The following is a 24,900-nucleotide window of genomic DNA, read 5'->3' as shown; positions in this document are numbered from 1 at the left end:
ACCTGCTACAAGGTCACAATAATCTCACCCCTCCAAAGACATGTCATCCTCATGTTGGCTGATGGACGGCTCCACGGTTAGCACCACCTTGTGGACCTCTCTCAGATGACTGAAGTAAACCCCCACGTATCCAAAGGCCTTCTCGCAGAACTCGCAGCACAGAGACCGACGCGGGCGCACATCGGAGTGGTGGAGCTTCATGTGGGTGCTCAGGCTGCCGGAGTGGGCGTACGCTTTGCGGCAGACCGGGCAGACGTAGGGCCGGCTGTTGGTGTGACTGTTCATGTGGCTCTGGAGGTGATGCTTGAACTGGAAACAGCGGCTGCAGGTGGGGCAACGGTGGAGCGGACGGCTGCCTATGAACACCCTCGGATGGGAGGCGCCTCTCAGGTGGAGGGTCACTGGGGCTGGTTGGGGAGGACAGTCCAGGGCCTTGGTTGTGGTAGTGGTGGGGAGCTGATGACCAAGTACGAGCTCCTGTTCTTGGCCGTCTGGGGTAATGGCAGGCAAACTAACCAGTTGGGGAACTGTCTCCATAACCAACATTGGTTTGGGTCGAATGCTGCGATACTTCTTTGAAATATCAACCTCCTTTTCTTTGGAGCCTGGAACAACTGCTGGCGGTTTCTCTGGGACCCTTCTACGGAAGAAAGACAAGGACCTCTTCTTTCTGGCCTCAAATACCAAGATGTCCTCCATTGTCTTTCTCTTCCTCCCCCTCTTCTTGCCAGGCGGTTTCTGGAGGGTTCCCAACACAGGCATGAGTGTGGTCTTGGCCTGGGGCTGTAGAGTGGCGTTTGGCACCTGGTTGCGGCCCAAGGCTTCCGCTGTCTCGAGGGTCTTGGATGTAGGATCTAAGGGGCTGGTGAGTCCGGTCGGACTAGAAAAACCCTTCTCTGGGGACAGACTGCGGAGTTTGGCAGCTGGGATGAGGGTGCTCTTCATTTTAGAGTAGGGCAGAATGGGCAGTTTACCCTTAGGTGGGGACGGGATAATCTGGACCGCTTTGCTGAAGATGGCTGAGGACAGGACAGTGATGCTGCTCTGGGGCTGGGCTGCAGCGGACTTGGACTGGCACAGCCTCATTGTAGTCTTACTTTCCTCCGGGGGTTTACCTGGGGAGCCCTTGACAGCAGAAGGGGGGTACTGGAGGTTCTGAATAAGACCAGTTGTAGCAGGTCGTTCAGAGCCATCTGGCGCTCGCTCTAACTGAGAACCCGGGTACAGGACAGCATTGTCTGGTAGTAGAGCAGTGACGGAGATGTCAGAGGAGGCTGGCTCGATCAGAATCACCTGCTCTGAAGGCTCCTCTTTGGGCACTAGGGTGTCCTTTGTGTGCTTGGACTCATGTTGTTTTTTCTTCATCCCTGTTGAAGCCCCACTCACCACGGACTTGGTTGGCGCCGTCACAGCAGCCTTGGCGGCTGTTTTCACCCTAGCAGCTAGTGGCGGTGACTTGACCTTGTCTGTTGTCCCCTTGCTCCTCACCGGCTGGTATCTGGGAATGGGCAACTTGAGGTTCTTCTGGGTTTGCTGCTGTTGTTGCTGTGGCGTCTGGGAGGACACCGAAGGGGGCAGCGCCACCAGAGAGAAAGTGCCATCCTGACCTGCTATTTGCATCAGTGCATAGTTTTGGGTGGGCACAATGATGGACTTAGGGCTGGTGGCGGTGGCAGCCTCAGGGAGGGCAGAGGGAGGTTGGCAGGACAGGACCGCGGGGGAGGGGGAGGGCACCACGGCCGGGGCCTTGGGGGCGATGCTCCGGAACTGGAGGCTCTTCATCTGAAGGGCTGGACTCAATGACTACCAACTGAAACACAGAAGAAACAAAGTTTTATTAGTTACTGCACTGAGACTAGCGGCCCCTTTCAGCCTTAACTTGACCTATAGGCCTTGACACACCAACCCGATATCAGAGAACTAGCCGAGACGAAGGTAGACCTTTGAGTTGCCTCACGTCGCCTTTGTCTTGGCCAAAAAGTTGCACTTGAACGCACTGCAAAGACTACAGCTGACGGCCAACTACCACGTAGGTTCTGCGCCTGTGTGAGAGGAAATAACTCTCCACACCAGCAGGTAGCGGTAGTCTGTATTCATCATTCAAAAAGGGAAACAGGAAGACCGAGGCAGATACAGAGGCCGAATATCCGTGTATTGGAATGATCAGATGAGATGAAGATGAGAAGAGTCTTCTGTGTGTGACCTCTTGAATTTACTCGTTTGCTTGCTTTCCTCACATCCGTTTCTTTTCTCGTGCACGGATTCGCTTAAGCTGAACAGCCAATCAGAGTGATTTCTCTCACTGACGGGCGACGCCAATTCAACATGATGAATCGGCCGAAACATCTCCAACAAGGGCAGACTAGAGCCGACGGTGCGGCACACACCGAAAAAACTAGGCCAACAGACGCTCTCCGACGGCCACAAACTGTCCAACGGCCGACAGTTGGCTTTGGTGTGTCAGAGCCTTAAACCCTCTAACCTCAAAGTTTCTACATCAACTGCAAACATTGCAACACCGTATGATTGCAGTCTTGCACTCTGTTTGATCTAGCATACTTAATAGGAATAACTGAGATGGCTAAATGACTTCCTGTGGTCTCTTCTGAAACCTGCCAAGATCGAGACTGTAAATGTGACCTCATTGCACAAGGCCTCGGTTTTTTTTCTTCTTTTTTTGATAGTGTCATTACTGTGCAACCCAAGCAGGAGAGAAGCAAACAACACTGTCAGAAAATACAGGCATCTGCACCAGTGTGACAAGCTGTCCTATTACCCATGTCTCTCTGGTCACACACAGCAGACTCACGCTCCCCCAGGCTAAGGACAGACTGCCCCCTTTGATTTGGGCTCAGCATGCAGCCGTGGTACATGCTGGGGCTCTGCGGGGGGGCTCCTTATACCCCCCCTCACTTCCTGGAAGGATCAGCCGGCGGAGCGTGAAAGCTGCCCAACGGCAGGATCTTTACTAGATGAAGAGGGGCTCCCCCTCTCATCTCCCCCTCCACTGACCAGCACCGCAACCTGGCCGAAGGCTACGAGGATGCCCCTGAAAAAAAGCCCTGGGATTTACTTTATCATCCCTTGTTCACAAACAACGTTTCATGGTTATCCAAAGGGGGGATGAGGCTTTTCCACTCAGTGGATCGCCACTCTGACTGTGCTGATACAAAATACTGCTGAAGTCTACGGGGAAACTGTAACCTCAGAGTGAGGTTTTAAACAAGTCTATATTATATAAATCTACCGTAGAGTTTCCATCCATCAATCATAAGCCACAGGTATGGCTATAAAAACAAAGGCTGAATTCCCTTCCATTTATATCAATACTGAATCTTTATATCAAAAGGAGGGCGAGATTACAGAGGAATGCTTCAAAGGGGCCTAATTGTAAACAGACTCGGAGGTTTGAATTTCACATTGTGACCCGCGTTCAATTCCAGCGTTTGATACCGGCGCTCCACTCTGTAATAATAATCAGCATTAAAGTGCAACAATCTGGAGGTGTCACAGAAGGCAAAATATTCAACAACAGAATTTCTCAACGCAAAAAAAAAAAATATTCCCCGGGCAAGATGCTTTCAAAAAGACGGAGAAGAAAAGAAAAACTGCAAAAGGGCATATTGTTTAACAGCTGGAAGTGTTTCTGTGCGGAGAGATTATTTATACAGTACCCCTACCGCATTACGACTCCATAAAACCGGAGATATTCCTTCTCTGCGTGGATAGTTGACTCCAGTTTGACTGTGACTTTGGCTGAAGACGGAGTGGAATAAAAATCGTGGGATGTGCGCTCCTCTGGGCATTTTTATGTGGCTGTACAAACAAAGTAGGAGATCGGGGGAAGAGGCAACGCTTGGCGATTAATTCCACCATGCAAAAGTTTACAGTTGGACATGAGGGGGAAAGAAAGGTGTATCAACAGCTGGAGAAGCAGCCAGTCGGCCCTGTAATCCGTTTGTCACAGATGATTCGGCAGCCGTCACCTGACACCAAGTAACTCCATGCAAAAACAAGATCAGCTTTAATATGTCCCTTTGTCTCATCTATCTGGCGACGGTAGAGCAGCATGGTCAGCGTAGGGGGATATGGGTTTGAACTTTTTTGTAGATGTCTAAAATGTTTTTAAAAAATCCAGGCATTTGATACTAGACAATAAGACCACATTGAATCCATCGCCATCGTCCTAAGAAGGGAGAAGACAAGACAAGAATCACTTTAAACACAAAACCGGTCGCCTCAATTCTTCTCATTACTATGCAAATCCAATGTTCAGCGAGGTGCTCCACCATCTAATCTGATCATGTACACTGATGTTTCTATCATGTACTCTTCTTGCACCGCCGTGTCTACAAGCGACTGTACACAGACGTGTTTGCACAGACAGACAGATGCCACCATGACGATCATGTGGCAGCAGGAGGACGCAGGGACGGGAAGAAACAGGAGACGAGACGATATTAGAATCATTTCAATAACAGTTAGAGTTACATAACAAACCTTATGTTTGCACAGTGAATGTATCCATGGGCATATGTACTGATGACAATGTTACCGTGCTGATGTTTAGCAGGTTATGTTTACTATGTTCACCATCAGATTTTAGCACGTTAGCATGCTAACATTTGTCAATAAGCACGAAACGCAAAGTACAGCTGAGTTTTTAGGTATTTTTGGACATATTAAAGGGGAACTATGCCCATTTTTTTAAATTCATACATGTTATTCCTATGGTCTAAGACAGTCCAAAAAATATTAGTAAACATGAACAACTCTCTCCCAAATCCAAAAACTAGAGTGCTAGGAGCCATAAAGCCATGCTGGTCTGGTCTATAGCTTGGAGCCATGAAGCCATGCTGGTCTGGTCTATAGCTTGGAGCCATGAAGCCATGCTGGTCTGGCCTATAGCTTGGAGCCATAAAGCCCCTCTATTATATCTTTTTTAGGACATGGCAGGGGAACAAATCGGAGATCAGCGTTTTTGGATTTACTGATGGTGCGACCAACTACAAAGCAACTCTGTTTAAAGTAGAAGTTTGGAGACATGTTTCAACTTCTTCTGTTTACTCTGTTGCCGGCTACGAGGGACACGGGATTGTTTTCTCCCAAAAAGGGCGTGGTCATGAGAGCCTACTCTGGATGACGTATTGCCGGTCTGATGCATGGAGCAGCTCCAGACTTCATACTTGATGACATCACAAGTTTGAGACTTCCTTCTCTGGTTTCTGACTTTGAGAGAGAGTACCTCATGCTCACAAATATTGATTGAACTTTCCTCGGCCATGGAAATAACATATTGGAATTCTTACTTTAGGTGGTGTTCCCCTTTAAAATCTTTACATGATAATGATATTAGATGAAAGTGTAACCAAATTTTTATATGCATGTATACATGCAGGAATACTTTGAGTCTTCCATCTTCATCATCAACCAATCAGACTTTATTTGTTTAGCACTTTTCATACAAATAAAATGAAACACAAAGTGCGTCACTTCCAGGAGTATCTATCCATATACTGTATGTATTAAGGGAGCTTACATTTCTATCAAGAAGAGGAAAGGAGCATGAAACGTGAGTGGAGTCATACAAAGTCTGGGGTTATAAATTCAATCATTTACTCCAAATTTGATAGTTTGTCTTTTTGGACCCTCAAAGAATAAGTAAACTTTCCCATTTTGAATATTTCCAATGTTATTCCATACCGATCTTCTAACGTAGGTGGTACTGGATTTAGACACTTCCTAGTGATTGATCTTTTACTTGCTGCCAAAAAGGCATGCAGCAGCAGCAGCAGCTTTGCATCCTTCCTCTGTTTGAAAAAACAAAACGTGGCCCAGATTAAAGAGTCTCCAAGTTCAGGAGTATTTGAGTCTTGAATACCGGCCGTGCTTAATGTTTTGTGAATGCCAGTCCAATACAAAACCACTTTGGGACAGTCCCAGGATGTATGGAAACGATTTGCCTCCATTGAGCCACACACTGTCTCCAAAACGTCAAACTCGTATTCTTGTATTTTTCCTAGTGTGGGGTCTTAAAATATCCTATATTTTTCCAGCAGTGTTCTCTCCAATCCATGGAGTTAGTTGAGGACCATTAAGAACTGCAAATTGTATTCATACTGCATGCAACAGTACGTACTTTGTAAGGGCAGCTGCAGTATGTCTTAATAGTAAAAAGAAAAATAATGCGATTTGGACTCTCTAACCTCTACCACAGGAAGTACGCTGATACAACAGGTGAGTGTCGGCGGTGATGATGACACTGGCTCACACCTAGTTATTCACCATACAGAGCGGAGCGGTGACAATGTCTCCTTTAGAGGCCGACCAATATTACTATTTGAAAAGGGCTACCCTATTCTGTTCTCCTCCCATCCTCTCCTTCCATTACTCCCCTCCATGTGAGTCCTCTCCTTTCATACTTTGCTGCCCATTTCGGGATGCCCCTCTCAGTGTGTTTCCATCTGCATAATCGGCACGTTAACAACTCCTTCTCCAGCTCAGCCACATGGGAGAGGCTATAGAGAACAAGGGAAGACAAGAGAGGAGGGAGGAGGAAGAGGAGGAGAGAAAAAAGGCTTTATTCACTCGATTGGTTGCTGTATCAGTGACGGTCAGCTTGCCCGGTCATCATCCTTTCTCTGTTCTCCTGAGGTGGTTCTTTTTGCACAGTGAGACGCTGAGGAAAGAGAGAAACTGTCTGGAAGAAAGCCAGAGAGCCGGACCTGTAAACCTGCATCTGATCACGATGATCTAGACAAAACTAAGGCCAGAATTATATCAAGACGGTGTCATCATTTCCTCTAAGTGGTATTTTTTAGTACATTTTCAAAATAGTTCTTCAATTCAAAGAAGACAACAGGCTGCAGTCGCTGAAAAAAATATAATTTTCCTCTAGTTAATGAAATATAAATGATTTACAGCAGCTTTGGAACGTTTTCAGAGGTCAGAGGTCAGAGGTCAAGGGACCCCTTTGAAAATGGCAACACCAGTTTTTCATCGCCAAAATTTTGCATAAGTTGGGAGTGTTATTTAGCCTCCTTTGAGACAAGCTAGCATGACATGGTTGGTACGCTGGTAAGCTTTCTAGTTTCAGATGATACCAGTATCTTAAGCTTTAAAGCTGAGCCCGCTACAACCTAAAAATCACAAGTTGCGTTAAAGAAAGTAGTGGCGTTAAAACAAATTTACATGTTATTATCACGTTACCTTTAGCAGCCATTCTAAAAACATGTTTTCTTTTTTGTAGTTATGGTTTATTGTGTGTAGACTAAAGAGCAATAAGTACATTTAATCTATTAAATCTACAACACAGTAAAGTATGCAAAAAGTGAAGGGGGCTGAACACCAATTCACCTATATTAGATTAGACACTATCCCATTAACCGAGGTACTGTTTCAGTGCAAACCTGCGTCTAACTAATTGGTGCCGAGACCTGACGGGTCCCCGTCTTGATTCTGAGGGGTACTGTATAACGCAGCGGGGCGAAGGGGAGAAATGTGCAGGGAGGTCACAGATGCTACTCAATCTGCCGCTGGATTTGAAACGCCAGCCACTCTAATCTGACTGGGGTCAGAGGTCAGGGCTAGGGTGACGCAAAACCCTGGTTTCTGGAGAGAATGTGAGAGACCGAGGGAGAGAAAGAGAGATGAAAAAAAAAAAAAAAAAAGGTGGGGGCCGATCCACGGAGACAGATTATCAGGTAAAGCCAGAGGGGTGAGAGGTGAGGGTCTGCTGTTTATGCTGGAAACAGGTCAGGGTTGAGTAGGAGGGCAGAGAGGGGACGGGCCCAGCCATCCACCTGGAATGGAATGAAACCGTAAGAAGCGGAGAAAAAAAACACCCTCAAACCTGGACCTGGACCTGGGTCACATGGAGAGGTAGTCCGGGCCAAAACCGACGGTCTGACCGGCCAAAACAACCTGCCTATTGTTAGGCAGTAATGCAGTTTAGCGAGAGGTGAAAAGCGCCGCTCTGTGAAATGTCAAAACACGGAGAGAGCGCTGTGTTTTGGTAGCATCCCCGATGCATTCTCCGATTCTGCTTTGTCTCGCTTTTGGCCAACTACTGTTTAAACTGCAGAGTCCAGCATTTGGCTCCCACAATAGGGGAAGGGTAGGAAGTAGTTTCTCTTGTGGCGGAGTTGTAAAAAAAAAAAAAAGAAAAATCAAATGTGAAGTGTTTTGAGGAGAGCAGAGCAGGGTAGCAGAGTGGTGTGAGGTTTGTTATCTCCCTTGTAGGTGAGAGCAATGCTCATCTGGGACTTGAAGATAGAGCCCCGAGATGGAGGGGGTCTGGAATGAAGCGTGTGTGTGTGTGTGTGTGTGTGTGTGTGTGTGTGGGAGGAAGGGAGGGCCAAAAAAACCCAGTAGAGGCCAAGCTCCCCCAGGTTTTAGCCCAGATGAAAGGCCAGGATCTGGGCTAGATAAGAGGGCAGATCACGGGGGGCCGGGGCCAGCCGGCTGTGGGAAGCCATGTCCAGCGGCCATCTTTCACCAACCACCTCTCTCCCTCTCTCTAACACACACACATACACACACAAATACAAAAACACACACACACGGCATGTGGGATTAGTGAACCTGGGAGAGTGAAAGGTAGTTAAAAAAATAAAAATGTTCTCTCTCACCTTTTTCAGGCCATTATTAAAGCAGCAGTAGGCAAGATTGGAGCAAATATGTTGAGTTATTTTAAAGTTATTATTCAAAAACGGTCACTATATCCTGACAGTAGTGCATGAGGTAGGTAATCTGAAAAAAAATACATGTTCCTCGGTGTCCTCTGGTGCTCTTAATGGCATCAACCAATCAGAGCCGAGCTGGAGCCTTGCCGCCTCTGAGCAGCTGTCAATCACTCGCGAACTCCAATGAAATGGTCAAACTAGCAGCGCTGATCAAATATGAATCAATATTATGTTACTGTAATGCCTATTTCTCTCCTCAAATGTTCTCAGAATCATCTTGTAGTGTACTGTTTAGCTGTAAAAATGAGAAAGTTTGTGACCCGGCCGCCGTGTTGAGATCAGTTGAGGAAATACCAAGCACCGCCCACCAGCCGGAGCACAGCCAATAAGAACACTCACTCTCTGAAATGACATGTGATTGGTCAAAGTCTCCCGTCACGGACTGGATTTTTTTAAAGCCTGAAAACAGAGCCATGAGGAGGTGCAGAAGATTCTCTCAGAACACTTGAATTACAATATGCTGAAAGGTTATTATGGAATTTTTTGCCGAATGATGCCAGATAAATTCAGCCTACTGCCGCTTTAAGTAAAACACAATAAAAGGAACATTCAGTGAATCTTCATTCCATTTGTTTTTTCCTCCTGAGTGAACTTAAGCGTTATCTGTGCTCGATTGCTTCTCCCTGCATGCATGCTAACTGCTCATCTTTTGCTCCCCCAGCCTAAGGTGTGCATGTGTGTGTGTGTGTGTGTGTGTGCAGGGGAACTGCTAGGGTCTGGAGCGAAGGCGGTCATGGGGAAAATGAAATCAGTGTTTGCAGAGGTCCTTGTTTCATCCCAGAGCTCTGCTGAATGAGAGAGGCCAAGGAGCGGGAGGAAGAGGGTGAACACACACACACACACACACGCACACACACACACACACACACACACAATGACAAGCGATTTGGTAGCATCAAGCTGCTCCTTTTACCTTTTCACCGGACAACCAACAGTGAAAAGAAGAGAACATTACAGCATCATATGGTATTCATGGCATGTGCACGAACCCACACACACACACACACACACACACACACACACACACACACACACACACACACACACACACACACACACACACACACACACACACACACACACACACACACACACACACACTCGTATGTCATCCACTGTCACCTGAGCAAATCAATGCAACTGAGAAATCCATTCCAATTAGGATCCCGCTGCTCTGCCCTGCATGTGGATGTAGATGAATCGATATAGAAATCCCACCGCTAACCTGCCGCTCCTCTTAGAGAATATGCTTAACTCAGACTCTGGATGTTTTTGCTTTCATTGACTTAGAAAAAAAATATAAATTCAGTATTCACATTTGTATTTAAGCAAGGCAAAAAAACATCCGTCCATGGTTAAGGGGTTTCAGAATAAGTGGTCACTATACAGACAAGCTGGACCCTCAATAAAAAAACGAGGCTTTGACCTTTGAAGGCAGGATGCTGTAAACCTCTGACAACCCAATGACCTTTGACCCCCTTGTCCAACAAGGCCATGTGTCATCCCTGGGAAACTGTACCGTCTTCAATCATCCATGCTGAACCAAATGAGCGTAACACACACACACACCCACAGTCACATGCACACAGATGACATGGCCGCCGGCTCGGAGCTGAGTGGCGTCGACGTGGAGCGGAGGTGACAGCAGTGTGTCCGAGCGCGTGCGGACGCGTGTGTTCAAGGTCTCAAGTGTTACCGTGCTCCCCCCCCACCCCCCTCAGGCAGCCAGCACTGCGTTAGCCATGCTCAACACTAAACCTTTACCTGACCTTTCCCTCTGCCGTGACATTTGGACCCTTCTGAATAGGTCAAACAGCACTAAAGAGTGGCGGAGAGAGAGAGGGATGGGAGCTGGAGGAGAAAATGATAACAAAAAGAGGAGAGGAATGAGGGCTGTCAGTGGAGGGGAGGTGACAACTGATGCTGCTTGGGAATGTGGAAGAAAGACAAACATAGTGAAACCATCACGCAGACCGTTTCCGTGAGAAAGGGAAGTAAAAAAATGCTACTCGGCCGAATTCAAGTCCGTGAAAAAAAAAAACACTGGCAGAGTCAAATATTTTGTTTCAGAAATGTGCAGAGTCACTGATGTCAGGAAGTTGCTGCGAGTACAGTTTTTGCTGAGTGACCAACAGGAACGAGGCAGGAAATGACGATACGCCGGTGAAGATTGCTACAGAAGTAGATAACAGGCATAAAAACAAAAAAAAAGGGGAAACTGGTGGATGAAGGTCGTACAAGGTGACCTTGTGTACCAACGCTGAAGCAGATATGGTGAACACAATCTGTAGGATGTCAGATGGAACAGGGGAACAAACTATCTGTCCTGGTGTACTAGTACAAAAGTAAACAGTGTCTTTACTTTGAAATGTAGGCTACACAAAAGTCCAGCTACAGACTTCCAGAGTGTGGACTTGGACGATATATATCGATGCACGACTCGTCTCCACTTCCTCACGGGACACGGGAGCTGAAGGAGCACCTGGAGCCGCAGTATCAAGGCCCCGCCCACACACCCACCCGAACCAATCACGTGCAGAGCACTGCTACTTCACTCAGAGCAGCTGTCAATCACAGCTGTCAATCGTGATGTCTCACCCCGTTTTTATAGCATCAAATGACTAACTTAAATAAAACTTATCAGAAGAATTAACGCTTGAACATACATCAGTGTGATAAGAACTACCTAAAATGACAGAAACCATGTTTGGGGAAAAATGTATTTGACTTTGACTTTTTAGTTTGGCCCATCCGCTAACATGGAGGAGGTGCGCAGCATCCTTTTTGATCTGTTTATTGCAATTAAATCACAGCACAATCTGTTTATTTTGGGTTTATACCGCAGTGGCTACGTGTGGCTTGCTAGATAAAGTCAGAGCAATGGCGCTGTATGGTGCCACACATCGCCGCCGGGTGATGTTATGAACCCAGACACGTCGGCGTTTTGGTTTTCAAACATATCTGGGACTTCCACAACATGTACAAAGCAGCAACAGTGGTTATTTCTTCCATGGTTGATGGCGGGAAATGGTCTTCTCTCTGGCGCGTCTAGTAACGAGTAACGCGAATCAACACGTATGATCCTGGCGGTCCAACTCGTGCGAGTAAAGCGAGGCAAAAAATTTGCTTCGCTCTTGGCGCGAATGCGACATGTGACTTCAGCTGCATCAGGTAGCGTGACCACAACACAACAGGTTGAACACTGCACACAAAATGTGTACAGTCTGATATATAAATAGCCTTGATTTAATCAGGTAACATCTGATGAACACAAAGATGTTTCAACCTGCACTGCCTGCAGAGACAAACAACAGGACCTGTCCATTTCTATGTAGCTCCGTCCTCCCGTCCTCTCCCTTCATCCTTCCCGTATTAATCTGCTCCTCCATCCCGACTGACGGACGTGTAACGCTCCGATACACACCTGTTCAGACACACAAAACACTCCCCAGATGAGGGTGTTGCGAAGATATTTCTGTTCCGTCTTGGCCCTGACGAGGAAAAGCGATGCCACTACAACCTCGACCGGGACACTAAGATAACACCTGCGCTCCCGGGTCCCACCTTAATGATCACTCAACGCAATGGGAGAACTTTAATGGGAGCCCTGGAAAGGAAGGAAGGGAGGAAGGGAGGAAGGAAGCTGCCAGCTTGCTAATTTTAGGCACTCTGCATCTCAGATGAAACGCTGGAAAAGGCAGCGAGGAGGCGTGGAGAGGCGGGAAAGTTCTCTCACTTTCCCTCGACTTTCTGCATCATGTCTTTCTAACTATCATTACCCCCTGCATCCGCTATGAGAGAGTCTCACAGCTCTTTGATTCTCTGAACCATTTCTCCCTCTCTTCCTGTTCCCAGCCTTCCCTCCCTCCTTCCCTCTCTCTCTCTCTTCCTCTTCCCGGCTTTCTCTGTCTCTTTCTCCCCTTTTTTTCCGACTCTCTCTTTCATTCTCACCTCCCTCCCCTTCTGTCGGTACCTGAGTAAATAAACAGTGTTGTGTGGGATGCTAATTAGAGCAGGTTCAGGGACGTGACGAGCCCAGAGACAGATAAACAGCGAGGTGGGGAGGAGAGGAGATGAGATGGAGGGGGTGGTGGTGAGGGGGGAGTGGAGGTAACCCACCCCAAGGGCAACACAACGCAGACACAAACACGTCAGCTTAGCGGTGAAGGACACACAAGAGTGGTTTTGGCTTTCAACCCAAACTTAGGGCGGCTTTGAAGCGAAGGGCGGCGGCAGGGTAGAGGACTCTGAAGGGGCTGCGATGGAGTGAAGGGCGGCGAGCAGAGAAGGGGGCGCCGCGGCGGAGCTTCAGCCACGGCGAGAGGAAGAGGGAAACGTCGAGCGAACTTCCCTTAATGACGGCTGCTCCGAGAGACCCGGTTGCGAGATCAAAAGAATATGCAGATGATCCCCAACGGTTCTTTACTCCTGTTGAGGTGAGCCTGGGCTTCTAAAAGCAGGTCAATGTGAGGCAGCGTGTTCTTATTTAACATAAGGTGGCCTTTCTGGGGGGAATAAGCTGCTGGATATGCAGGTGAGAAGGGAATGTTGCAAAGGAGAAGGTGAACACAAACACGTACGCTCGACGGTGCTGTAACTCTACACTGTCAAAGCAAAGATGGGATTTCATCAGACAAACAGCTGGCTGACTTTGGAATCTCTGGCACCCTAAATGAATACGTCACCCACAAAATTACCATTTCTATATCAATTACTCTCCCTGTGTTAACATGTTAACTGTTTTTTTTTTGCATGCCTCCATGATGAACGAAGAATCCAAAAACAAAGAAACAGCAAAACTCTATCAAAACATCCGTTTACAAACTCTCACACAACTCATGCCTCATTTATCCAGTCGTGTGCTCACCACTTCCAAAACACATGCATCTTTGCTAAAATCTTACTATTTGAAACGCGGATGAGAAGCACACCTGCGCAAGCGTGAGACTGCAGAAGTGTTTTCGAATTCGAAGTCAATCAATTAAAATATTTAATCGGGATTAATCGCAAATTAATAGCATTATTGGACATCAATTAACAACACAGAACAATGAGGCTAGTTTTCATCGGCAGTCCCTTTGCCAGACGTTGTTAGGCTGTTGCATAGGGGAGTAAAGTAATCGTGCATTCATAAACCTGAAAGACCTGCGGCTGACTTGCACTTTGCTTCCTCTGACTTGACTTCAAGTTGCCCTCAAAGACTTGACACTTCCTTTGCCAAGACTTGACTTGGACTTGTCTCTAAATAACTTGAAACTTGACTCCAAAAGACTTCAAATCAGCCCTAAAACACCTCCCACCAAGGCGCTGCGTTGGCGGGAGGTGTGTTGCTTCAGGTACAGGTGATCCAGTATACCCATGAATCAGAAGGCTTTTCAGATGCCAACACACTGTGCAGAAGTCAATAATACTAACAGACAGGATATCCACATTGCTCGGTATTACACGCCCCCCCCCTCTGAATTATAAGCCAACATTACATTCCACACGCTCCTCCACCTGGTTGCACACTTTAAACCCTGTGGAACGCTTATTGTTATTAATAATCATTTGTATTCTAATTATTATTTCTGCAGATCTTCAGCTGCTCCGGTGCAGCGGCTCGGTGGCCAACAGTGCTGCGCTTGTATAAACAGCTCCCGTGGGTGACTGTGTGTTTAACTTTGAATGTAAAACAGGGCTTCGCTTGAAAAACTGCACGAAAGCTCAATCACCCTTTTTTTCTGCCTAAACAAAGTCTTCCGAAGAGAGTTTAAATATTTCAAAGCAATTGTCATTCCTGAAGATTTGGTGAATCCCTCACGTCGGGCCTTGTCTCCGTCTTTGTCTATAGAGTCGGTAAATTGAGCATCTGCTAAGGTGTCTTTGTTGGGTTATTAAAACCGTAGCAGACGCTGTCTGGCAGGATCAAAGCCGGCCTTGGACCGTAATGATCACTGATGCTGCTGTTAAATTAACCAGACGCGAGCGCTGTTCGCTCTAATGGGGGGGAGATCTCACTCCTCTTGATAGAGGAGGTGAAGAGAGACGGCGGACCAGGTACAAGACAGGAGACTACCTCAGCAAGACGCAACAGATCATGTAAACACCGTCTTTAATGTCACTCGGGGATGTTTCCTGATTAAAAGACATCTTATGATCCCAGATTACGGCCAGATTGGTGATGACAGGTGCGGGGAAGGGTGGGGGGTGGACCTTGCCATTACAAGGACTTGCATAAGCTTTTAATCTCACGTTAAGTCCAGCACAAACACCGGCGGAGAGACGGAGAGTGGAAGGTAGAGAGGATCACGATATGTATCTGAGAGATTGCGGAGGAGAGGGGGGGGAAAATGGAGGGAAATGTGATGGCTGGATAGATGAGCTATTTTTATAATGAGGTCAGTGTGAGCCGTGGGATTTCATTCTCCTGGGGGACACACACACACACACACACACTGTGGCGATGTATCTCTCCTGCTGAGTGGGGCTGCCTCTGTCCACAGGAGGATGAAGAAGAAGAGGAGGGGGGGGACAGACAAACCCAGATGTCACAGAGAAGATTTTAAGGATTTTTTTTTTATCATAACCCGATTGGTCGGAGCGTCTTATTTCCTCCCTCTGCTGCTGGAACACTTAATTATTGAACGTCACCTCGCGTTTGTTTCAGAAACAAACAAACAGGCTCCCATCACGACTCCCACCGTCTCGCATCCTGTAGACTGTGCGAACACAACGGCAGAAAACGCCGCCACCATAACCTGTACATAACTGTGCCTTAAGTCGAACCAAAAAAGTGTTTACCGATTGGATGATCCTTCCTCCTCAGCTGCTCCCTCGCTCCCTCCTCCTCCTCCTCCTCCTCCTCCTCTGTCTGGGTGGTGCCCGGGTGGTGGTCCTGTCCCCCCCTCTCCACACTCCCCCTGGAAAACACATCAAACATGAACCCCTTAAAATAACGTGTAAGAAACACAAAAATCACAAGGCAAACATCCGAAATGCAATCAGTATGGAGCTCCATAAGTGTTAAATAAATAAACAAGACATTATGAAATAAATAATAAAATATTGTCACAAAGTCATCTTTATGAATTGTTATATAATATTTTTTTTATTTAATTATAGAAATGTCTATTTCAAAACATCCTTTTTCAGAGTCTTTTTGTTTTAGGGCTGTCAATCGATTAAAATATTTAATCGCGATTAATCACAAATTAATCGCACATTTTTTTATCTGTTCAAAATGTACCTTAAAGGGAGATTTATCAAGTATTTCTTACTCTTATCAATATGGGAGTTGGCAAATATGCTTGCTTTATGCATATGTAGTTATAGTTTTATTATTGGAAATCAATTAACAACACAAAACAATGACAAATATTGTCGTGAAACCCTCACAGGTACTGCATTTAGCATAAAAAATATGCTCAAATCATCACACAGTGTGTCGACTTGACTATGACTTGCCCCAAACTGCATAATTTCATAATAATTTAGTGTTTTTTCAATATATGAAAGGGGACATATGCTCATTTTCAGGTTCACACTTGTATTTTGGGTTGCTACTAGAACATGTCTACAAGCTTTAATGTTCAAAAAACACATCATTATTCTCATCCTGTCTGTCTGAATATACCTGAATAAACATTGGAGTGATATGATTAGCATTAATAATTGAAATAATGTCTATCCAATATTGACCAATTTAGGGGCTCCATAAACTAGCACCAAATAGATGCTGTAGTATTTGTTTTCTATGCGTTCGTCAGAGGGCGGAGCAGTATTCCATAAATTCCTCGCGGCATTTTGAAACAGGTGAAGGGTCCCTCGTGTGATCTGTCTGCATCAAGGTATAGAGCGTAACACGGTGTGCGACGACAGAGTACATACAGCGGCGACAAGATTCGCACACGAGCACGGCCTGTTTCACAATTACACACACACACAATCTACAAAGTCTCTCCTGCACCCTCTTGCTGTTTCTAAATGCTTGTCGCTTTGGCCCTCCATTAAGCCGAGCGAGCGCTCGTTTAGCCAGTGTCTTGGCAGTTGGGGACGCAGGCTGCCCACTCAGTCAGATCCAGCCGTATTAAATAAATAAGGAGCGCTCTTCTGTGTAAATTATTCATTTAACACGCCTTATCCTCTTCCAACAACCTTGTTAGAGCAACTCAGGAGTGGAGAGGGGGCGAGTGGAGGGGGGGGGGGCAGAGGGGAAGAGGCAGACACCGCGGCTCATGTGCGACTCAGCAGAACCTGTGGTGCATCTCTAAGCTCTCTGGGCGTTCAGTCGTAGGGGGCCTAATTCGCCCTGACACCTCCTTTGTTTCAGGCAGAAAAGAGCTGCATACACACAGCTACACGTTCGCACACACTTGAGTACACACCGACATTGCACAAACTTGGAGAGAAAGAGCACAAGAGAGGAATTTTTAGTGCATATTCATAGAATAATCATTCTAGTTGTCTGGATAAATTATTGAGAAACGGGAGTCCGGGACACGGCATGCTGGAATGTGCTCGTTTTTTTTTTTTTTGTGTGCGCTGCCTGAACTCAAATCAGACAACGCAGCAAGTCATCCTCTCTAAACAAGCTGATTCTAATGAGGCGGGATGGGGGGACGCGTAGGAAAATGCTTATCGCGAAGAAAACAACTGTTCTGGATATTAACCTTGAGGACAAACGCACACCTAACGTTTGTATGATGTCAGTGACGTCGCTCAGTACTCCATGCCCCCCCCCCGAATGTAACTGTATTCATCTATGTATATCTATTATTCATGGCACGACAAAGAAAACATTTATTCAAGGCGAATTAGGGTGTACAATAATTAAAATTATTATTAACCTATGCATATACACAGTACATAACTTCTATTTAAATATTGAAGATCACATTGAGGGCAACTCTGCATTCAAATAAAACTTAATTCCTAATAATAGTTGAAAACTCCAGTCATGCTTAAATGAACAGCGTGTAGCATTTAGGGGGGTCTGTGGCAAAAATAGAATATAATAAAAATAAGAATCGCTGTGTTTTTGTTAGCTTAGAATGAGACATTTATGTCTACATAAGGAGCAGTTCCTCTTCATGGAGGTGGCTGCCATGTTTCTACAGTAGCCCAGAACGGACAAACCAAACACTGGCTCTAGATAGGGACATTCACGTTCTCTCTTTTTCACGTCGGCCACCGTAGTTATACTACACGCCTGGCACACGGGAAAAGTTTCAGTTGGTTGCAATCTGCAACCGCTAGAATCCACAAAAATCCTACACACTGCACCTTTAAAGTGGCAATCTCAAGATTTTTTATTTCAAGTCACTATCTATCGCCGAATGAGGTAACACGGCCGACTGATGAATATATTGCAATATTGTCTGTGGCAACATACAAATAAAAATGTATTAAGTTGCTGCTAATGCTAACCACACATTTCCTACTACTGCTGCAGCTACACATTAAAAGCCTTTAACTGGCAAAGCATGGATTGACTTTTATTATGAAGAAGTCACAGGAAATGCAACGGTTTTGTCAGTGAGCTTGACACCGACTGCTATCGTTCATAAAAAACGCTTCTACAAAACAAGACAACGGTCATTTTTTGACAGCGGATTGATTAGAAATCTGTCAGGGAGTAATGGAACAATCAGGAGCAGCCACAGTGAGCTGTTAGATGAGCGAGGTAACCAACTACTTCGCTGTTCGCAGATTCATGCCGTCTGCAGCGTAGAATCAGATCACGGTTGCTCACAGAATGAAAAGGCAAATTATTGCTTCTTATTATTACTTCTTATTACTTCTTTATTAAAACGACCGTAGTTTGCTTTTTTTCTGCCGACAGTATTCTGGGACCTGTAGCATTAAACCGTATTTGCTGTTACAACCAGTAAACAGGGCGTCACCAAATCAACCAGGACTGAAATCTTAAGGATCGCCACTTTAAGCACTAGGCTTCAAAAGTACAGTGCAAGTCATTGCAAGTATGATGGGAATTAAAAGCATTGACTACGTTTACATGCAAAAAATATTACGTTTTTTTGCCCTTATTCCAAAAAAGACAATATTCCTAGTAAGCTTTTTACATGGCTGATAAAAATGAATATTCCACTATTATTCCCGTTTACATGCAGCCGTGCATACTCCAATTAACCGGTGGCGAACACAGCCTCCCTCTTTCATTCCTTCAACCACCTTCTTGAAAAGGTCGGCGTCGCCATATTTACGAATATCCAAAAACCTGTTGATATCCAAGTCTTTCATAATGTTTAAAAGTAGGTGTGTTTTTCCTTCAGACCAGAAACGTGGGCTTTTCTTTTGGGCATGCATCTCTGCAAACTGGCAAGAGGTCGTAAAAACCCCAATTGAGACGCATTTTCTGAATATACATGTCCAAAGAATGCTCCTAAAACCAGAATAATGTCGGAACATTTCACATATATTAATGGGAAAATGCTCCATTCAGAATATCCAAACACAATAGTCTGTTTACATGACTCGTATCATGTTCAGAATATTGTCATATAGTGGAATATTAGTGTGCATGTGAACATAGTCACAGTAAGTCTGAGTTAACATGATTTACCTCCAACCTCTCATGTGATCACAGTATGTAGAAAAAGGGCATTTAAAATCTCAACGTCCAGGGCAAACTAGACACTTTTCAAAAACAAAGCAAATAACACAGTCGAATGTATGAATGTCAATGGTTTAATCTGCAGATCAACCCAGACAGAACCTGCTCTCTGTCGGTCTCTGACTCCACTGTTCAGCCCCAGAGCGGGAGGTTGTTATGTCAACTCTGACAGTGCTCATTACCAGCCTCTACGCTCTCAATTGGACTTAACAGGCTTTGGCCCAAGCAGAGGCCAGCTAGACCCGACTGGTACAATGGGATCAGTGTGTGTGTGTGTGTGTGTGTGTGTGTGTGTGTGTGTGTGTGTGTGTGTGTGTGTGTGTACATGTGCTGAGAGTTAATCACAAAACGCTCTTTCATTTCTAAATCACACCCCGAGGCCACTGTACATTACAGAGGCACCGATACACGACGTACAATGACATCTGCATGCTCACAACTCCTCCATATGAGGGCTGATCGCTGCGTCCTGCTGGCTGCCAAAACAGCTTCTGTTAGAGCGCCGTTTCATCACCTCTCTCGCTGAATGATGTTGGGAGTAGCTCCAACAGTTCGCACATTTGGACAATTCTGGTTTTAAATGATGAAACACAAAATACCTCCGCCACCCAACACTTGGGTTATTTTCATGATTTCATTTGATGTTGCATGTTAGCATATGTCACGACACATTAGTGTGTCGATGGGAAGCGTCTCATGGAACCGGCTTGCAAACTAACAAACTATAATGTTGATATTTACAGGCTGCAGATTTTTAAAGAACTTTTAAAAAAGTGCACAGCCTGTTGTAATACTTTAAGACAGGATTTTACATCTCTCTTAAAGGGACAGTGTGTTGGCGAAATCTAGTGGTGTGGTTGCAGATTGCCCCTCCGCTCACTCCCTTTCCAAGACTACTGTAACGTGAGCCACCGAGTGTAAAACCGTGGTGACGCCGTTCGCCTCGCTCAGTGGTCATCCTTACCATAATAACACTACTTTAGGAGCAACGGTAGTCAGACGGCGGCTGGCGATACCATGGTTTAGCACTCTGCGGCTCACGTTACCGCAGTTTCACAAGCGTGTTGTAGAACTACAGTGGCCTTCTAGAGCCTCTAGAGCCAGTGTTTGGTTTGTCCGTTCTGGGCTACTGTAGAAATATGGCGGTGCAACATGGCGGACTCCGTGAAGAGGACCCGCTCCCTATGTAGATATGAAGGGCTCATTCTAAGCTAACGAAAACACAAAAAAATCTAAAACTATTCTTAGTTTCAGATGGTTATACACTAATGAAAACATACTTCATATTATATTCTATTTCTTCCGATAGATCCTACTAAATGTTACATACTGACCCTTTAAGTAAGAGTACATCAAATATATTGTTAAAGTACCAAAAGTAAAAGTACTCATTATGCAGAATGGCCCATTTCAGAATCATATACTGAATACTATATTATTGGATTATAATTATTGATGCATTAATGTGTTCATCACTTTACTGTTGCAGCTGGTAGAGATGGAGCTCATTTACTTTACAATTTTACAATTACTTTATATACTGCTGAGTATCTTAATAATCCATCCTAATTTATTAGTTTCCACTGCCAACAATTTACCCGCATTTGGCGGTTAGTGGGTGCTAATTTCAGACCCTGAGTAGAAGTATAAAGTACAGTACTTGAGTAAATGTACTTGTTACTTTCCACCACTGCTGACTCACATGTTTACATTTACAGGCTCATCACAAGGGGAATTTTTAAATAACGACAGGATGTTACAGTTCTTCAATAATAGTTTCAGTATTAGCAGTTACATGAAGCTGTAATATTGCTTTTAGAAGTAAAAGAGATAACATTCATGTGTCTCTAGTCTGTCCCCAGAGACAGAATGTAACTGTCATACAGTCTCTAGTCTGGTCTCCTGCCGCTATCAGGTGTCTCTGCTGCCTCGACGGTATCCCCGGCCCCCGCCCACACCCACTCCCCCCCTCTCAGTCCAGTAACCACCTCGCAATGTCAATGATTACACTTGTGATTAAAGCGTTCCACTTCAAACGGCCCTGATGTTTACACAGGCCCCGATATGGCGGATGGGATAAAGAGCAGGTAGAGCTCTGTGTTTGTGTCGGTGTGCATGTGTGTTTGTTTGTTTGTCTAGATGGGAGGATGAATGTCATTACGCCCAGACTCTGTGGACATACAGAATGCCATTCTGCATATTACAGCTGCTGCTTCCTCACGCTCCCCCTTCCTCCTCCTCCACCCACGTACAGTAGGCCTATATGTAAAGCACACGTCCAGAATGAGTTTTTAGGAAGAAGTGGTAGGATGGACTTATGAACGTCGGCGGTTTTTGCAACAGGCACTGGAAAAAAGATTATTTTTAAAAGTCCAATTTCCATGTCAGTGTTTTGTTGGACAAAAATGTCTTAGCAACAGTTTACTGACTTCATTCTATCACTTCTACTGTATGTCTAAGTCTGGGCATGTCCTTTACATTACTTTACAAACAAGCTGCTTTTTCCATATTTTTTCGGCAGAATGAGAAGGACAAAAGTGTGAGGTGTCCCACAGCTGCAGCACTGCGAACCTAAATTAGCCCGGACCACATGAAAAGCTGTCGTCTCTATTCCAGGCCGGGGCGGGAAAATTACAGCCCTGCTCTCTCTACTCTAGCATTAAACCTCAATTAGTGCACGACTACACCGGTGATGTCATCACCGAGGGACCCAAGAGCCCTGAAAATAAGGGGTGCTTTTGCTTTACGGCGACGAGACGCTCGTAACCAACCACCTCAAACTTTCAGGTCCTCTCCGAGCGTCGGAGGAAAGTTTGTTATTCCATCCAGCTGGCGAAGAAGTAAGATGAGGTTCTTTTGACAAGGCCTGAAAAAACAGAGAACCTGTGGCCAGGTTTGGCTAAACTGACCAAGAATTTTAATCCGGAGTCGTGACTGGAGTTTTCCCAGGAGCCGAGAGGTCAGTGAGGTAGGGACAAGAAAAACTCCTGTTTGACCTCCAGTGACCTGGCTGGAGACAGACGAGGAAGAGGAGGAGGAAGAGGGGGGATCCGGCTCCTGTCCAAACACTGACAGAGTGTTTCTGCTGCCCATTCCTCAGAAAACCACTTCTATTACACAGCAAACTAATCATATGCGGAGTAAATGTCACTCATTGCTGCAGACGTTGAGCGAAGCCGGAATATTCCCCATTTATTACAACTTGGGTCTCATGTTCATGAATCTCATCTTTCTACTTAGGATAAGGGCTGGGTACCATTCCATACTTCCTGCCTCATTTCCACTGCATGGTACGGCTCTGCTCGACTCAACTCACTTTTTGGTACCAAGTGCTTTTCTCTGTCGCTATTAGTGGTATGGGTATCTAAAAAATTAAACTTTATATACATACAGGTACATACCTGAAATTTAACCTCTTGGGAGTTAACTTGGGGGTTCAGGGTCTCGCTCAAGTACACTACGACATGTAGACGGTAGGAACCGGGGGATCCAACCGCTAACCTTCTGGTTAAAGAATGACCTGCTCAACCCACTGAGCTACAGCCGCCCCGCTATAAATGGCAGGTTTTTATGCAGGGTTTCCCGTGTCGCTCTAGTGACGATTCTCTCTGACCAATCAGTGCTCTGCAGTGTTTTAACTCCACCTTTAAATATCAACTTAGCTCGTTTGGAACCTCAACAGAGGTTAGAGGTGTGTATTGGCACGAATCTGGCAATACGATACGTATCATGATACAGGGGTTACGATTCAATATATTGCGATACAGTAAGCAAGGTGATATATTGCAATTTTTTTAATCTTATTTCAGGAAAACTGTCATAGTATAGAGAACACACCACCACATGCATAAAATCTGAGTTTTTTATGCTATCAGAACAGTAGGATCTGCATTTGCATTTATCACAGTCCCTGTAACATCAACGTCACAGCACTACTTTGAGAGGACACATCTCTTTGCAAATTAAATAAAGTACTGACTGAGTTAATCTTTGCTTGTAAACTATTATTTAAAAATTGATACAGTGTTTTTGAGAATTGATATCAAAAAACATAATATTGTGATTTTCTTACACCCCTAACGGAAGTTAAAAATTACCAGGTACAACTTTTGCTAATGGAAAACACAAAAATAACCGTTCTAATGTGAACTGAACTGGACTGGACTGCTTGGTGGAAACATGGCTCGTCGGTGTAGGGATGCCGCCCTCGAACATGGTGCTGAAAGGGGACCGGTTGTAAAAAATATAGCGTACACTTAAAATATTATTGATGTTTTTAAGTGTCTAAAATCCGTTTTGCTACTGACCCCTGTCCACAGCAGTACATTGCTTTGCTCCCGTGCTGGTACTCATGTCTGCTTCTCCAAACTCCATCTACTGTAGGTAATACACTGACTATGGAGAAGTACCTCATACAACCCCACTTCAAAACACCCAAACTATCCCTTTAAGGTCATCTGTCTGTACTAAGGAAACCAGGGAGTGAGATAGACATAGCTGAAAACATGGCGGTGGAGTCATATTTGGTCGTAAGTCACATGCAGTCTTGCCTTGCTTATGTTTCTGGTCCTGTCAGATGTTACATGTCATCATAACCGATTGTAATGATGGCCAAATATACTAGAATAAGCCTATAATAAAACGTAATGTAATAAACCTGGATGGTCCTTTAACGGTGTTCCAGCAGAAACATAAAAGCCTGGACGGAGCACTCCCTGGCTGGTTATTGTAGTCTAATGTAGTCCCTCTGGCTGCAGGGTCACTGTTCCTTCATGTCGTACAAAGGAAGGGAGCGACTTCAACACGGCTCAGCATGGGAACGCTTCCAGGCACCACCTCGTACCTTTCTCCTCTTTGGAACAGAGGGAGCCCTTTTCCCCTTCGCTGTGTGAATTATGCATCGCAGCTCCCAGCGACTTCTCACCAGTTGTTCAAGCGAAGCTGCCCGAGGACCGCGAGTCCTCTTTGCGCGTACCTCCACCTGAAGAGACTGGATCGCTCTCTCACATCTTCAAAGAGAAGTCAATCACGCCATGGATTGTTAGTACCACCCAGTGGGTTTACAAAACTTTTACCCGGTCTCTCACAGGTGCAGAGAAAAGGGGATGGGGGCCCACATTTCTCAGAAAGTGGAACAGGATTTTTTTTTTTTTTTTAGCTCCGACAAAAACTTCGAGCAGGGGTGGGTGGGTGGGTGAATGGGGTGTGCTGTTGAGATCAAAAGCCTGCGAGTTCCTGGCGAGCGGACCCAATCAGCCGAGAGGGCCAAGGAGAGGAGGAGAGACAAGCGCTTCCCTTTTAAATTGATCCCACTGAGACCCTCAAGGTTCCCCTCGCAGGACTCGCAGAAAAGCGATAAAAATCTGGCCCTGTGGATCTGACGAGGAACTGGGAGGGGAAAAGGCGAAGAAGAAAGGCACAGAAAGAACAGAGGGGAGCTATGGGTGGGTGGGTGGGGGGAGAGGAGAGGAGCCAGTCGAGGCAGATCAAGGGGAGACGAGGGAGACAAGAGGGGTGGGCTCCTTCTCCGAGGGTGCATCG

The 24,900-nt window shown here is 45.6% G+C and overlaps 1 protein-coding gene across 2 annotated transcripts in view; it reads right to left on the bottom strand.

The window, feature by feature from the left end:
• znf438 (zinc finger protein 438) overlaps positions 1-24,900 on the bottom strand; it is a 55,106-nt gene that overhangs the window by 829 nt on the left and 29,377 nt on the right. Inside the window, exons 2-4 of one of the 2 annotated variants that reach the window (XM_037756965.1) lie at positions 15,528-15,646; positions 6,355-6,518; positions 29-1,810 (exon numbers count right to left, since the gene is read on the bottom strand). In XM_037756965.1, coding sequence (XP_037612893.1) covers positions 29-1,782 — 1,754 coding nt within the window. In that variant the 5' untranslated portion in view covers positions 1,783-1,810; positions 6,355-6,518; positions 15,528-15,646. The remainder of the gene's footprint in view (positions 1-28; positions 1,811-6,354; positions 6,519-15,527; positions 15,647-24,900) is intronic. The other variant, XM_037756964.1, reaches the window with a different exon arrangement.

This window comes from Sebastes umbrosus, chromosome 21 (genome assembly GCF_015220745.1).
Source record: "Sebastes umbrosus isolate fSebUmb1 chromosome 21, fSebUmb1.pri, whole genome shotgun sequence".
Taxonomy (NCBI): domain Eukaryota; kingdom Metazoa; phylum Chordata; class Actinopteri; order Perciformes; family Sebastidae; genus Sebastes; species Sebastes umbrosus.
Note: the sequence above shows the minus strand (reverse complement) of the source record. Positions and strands in the feature narration are given on the sequence as shown.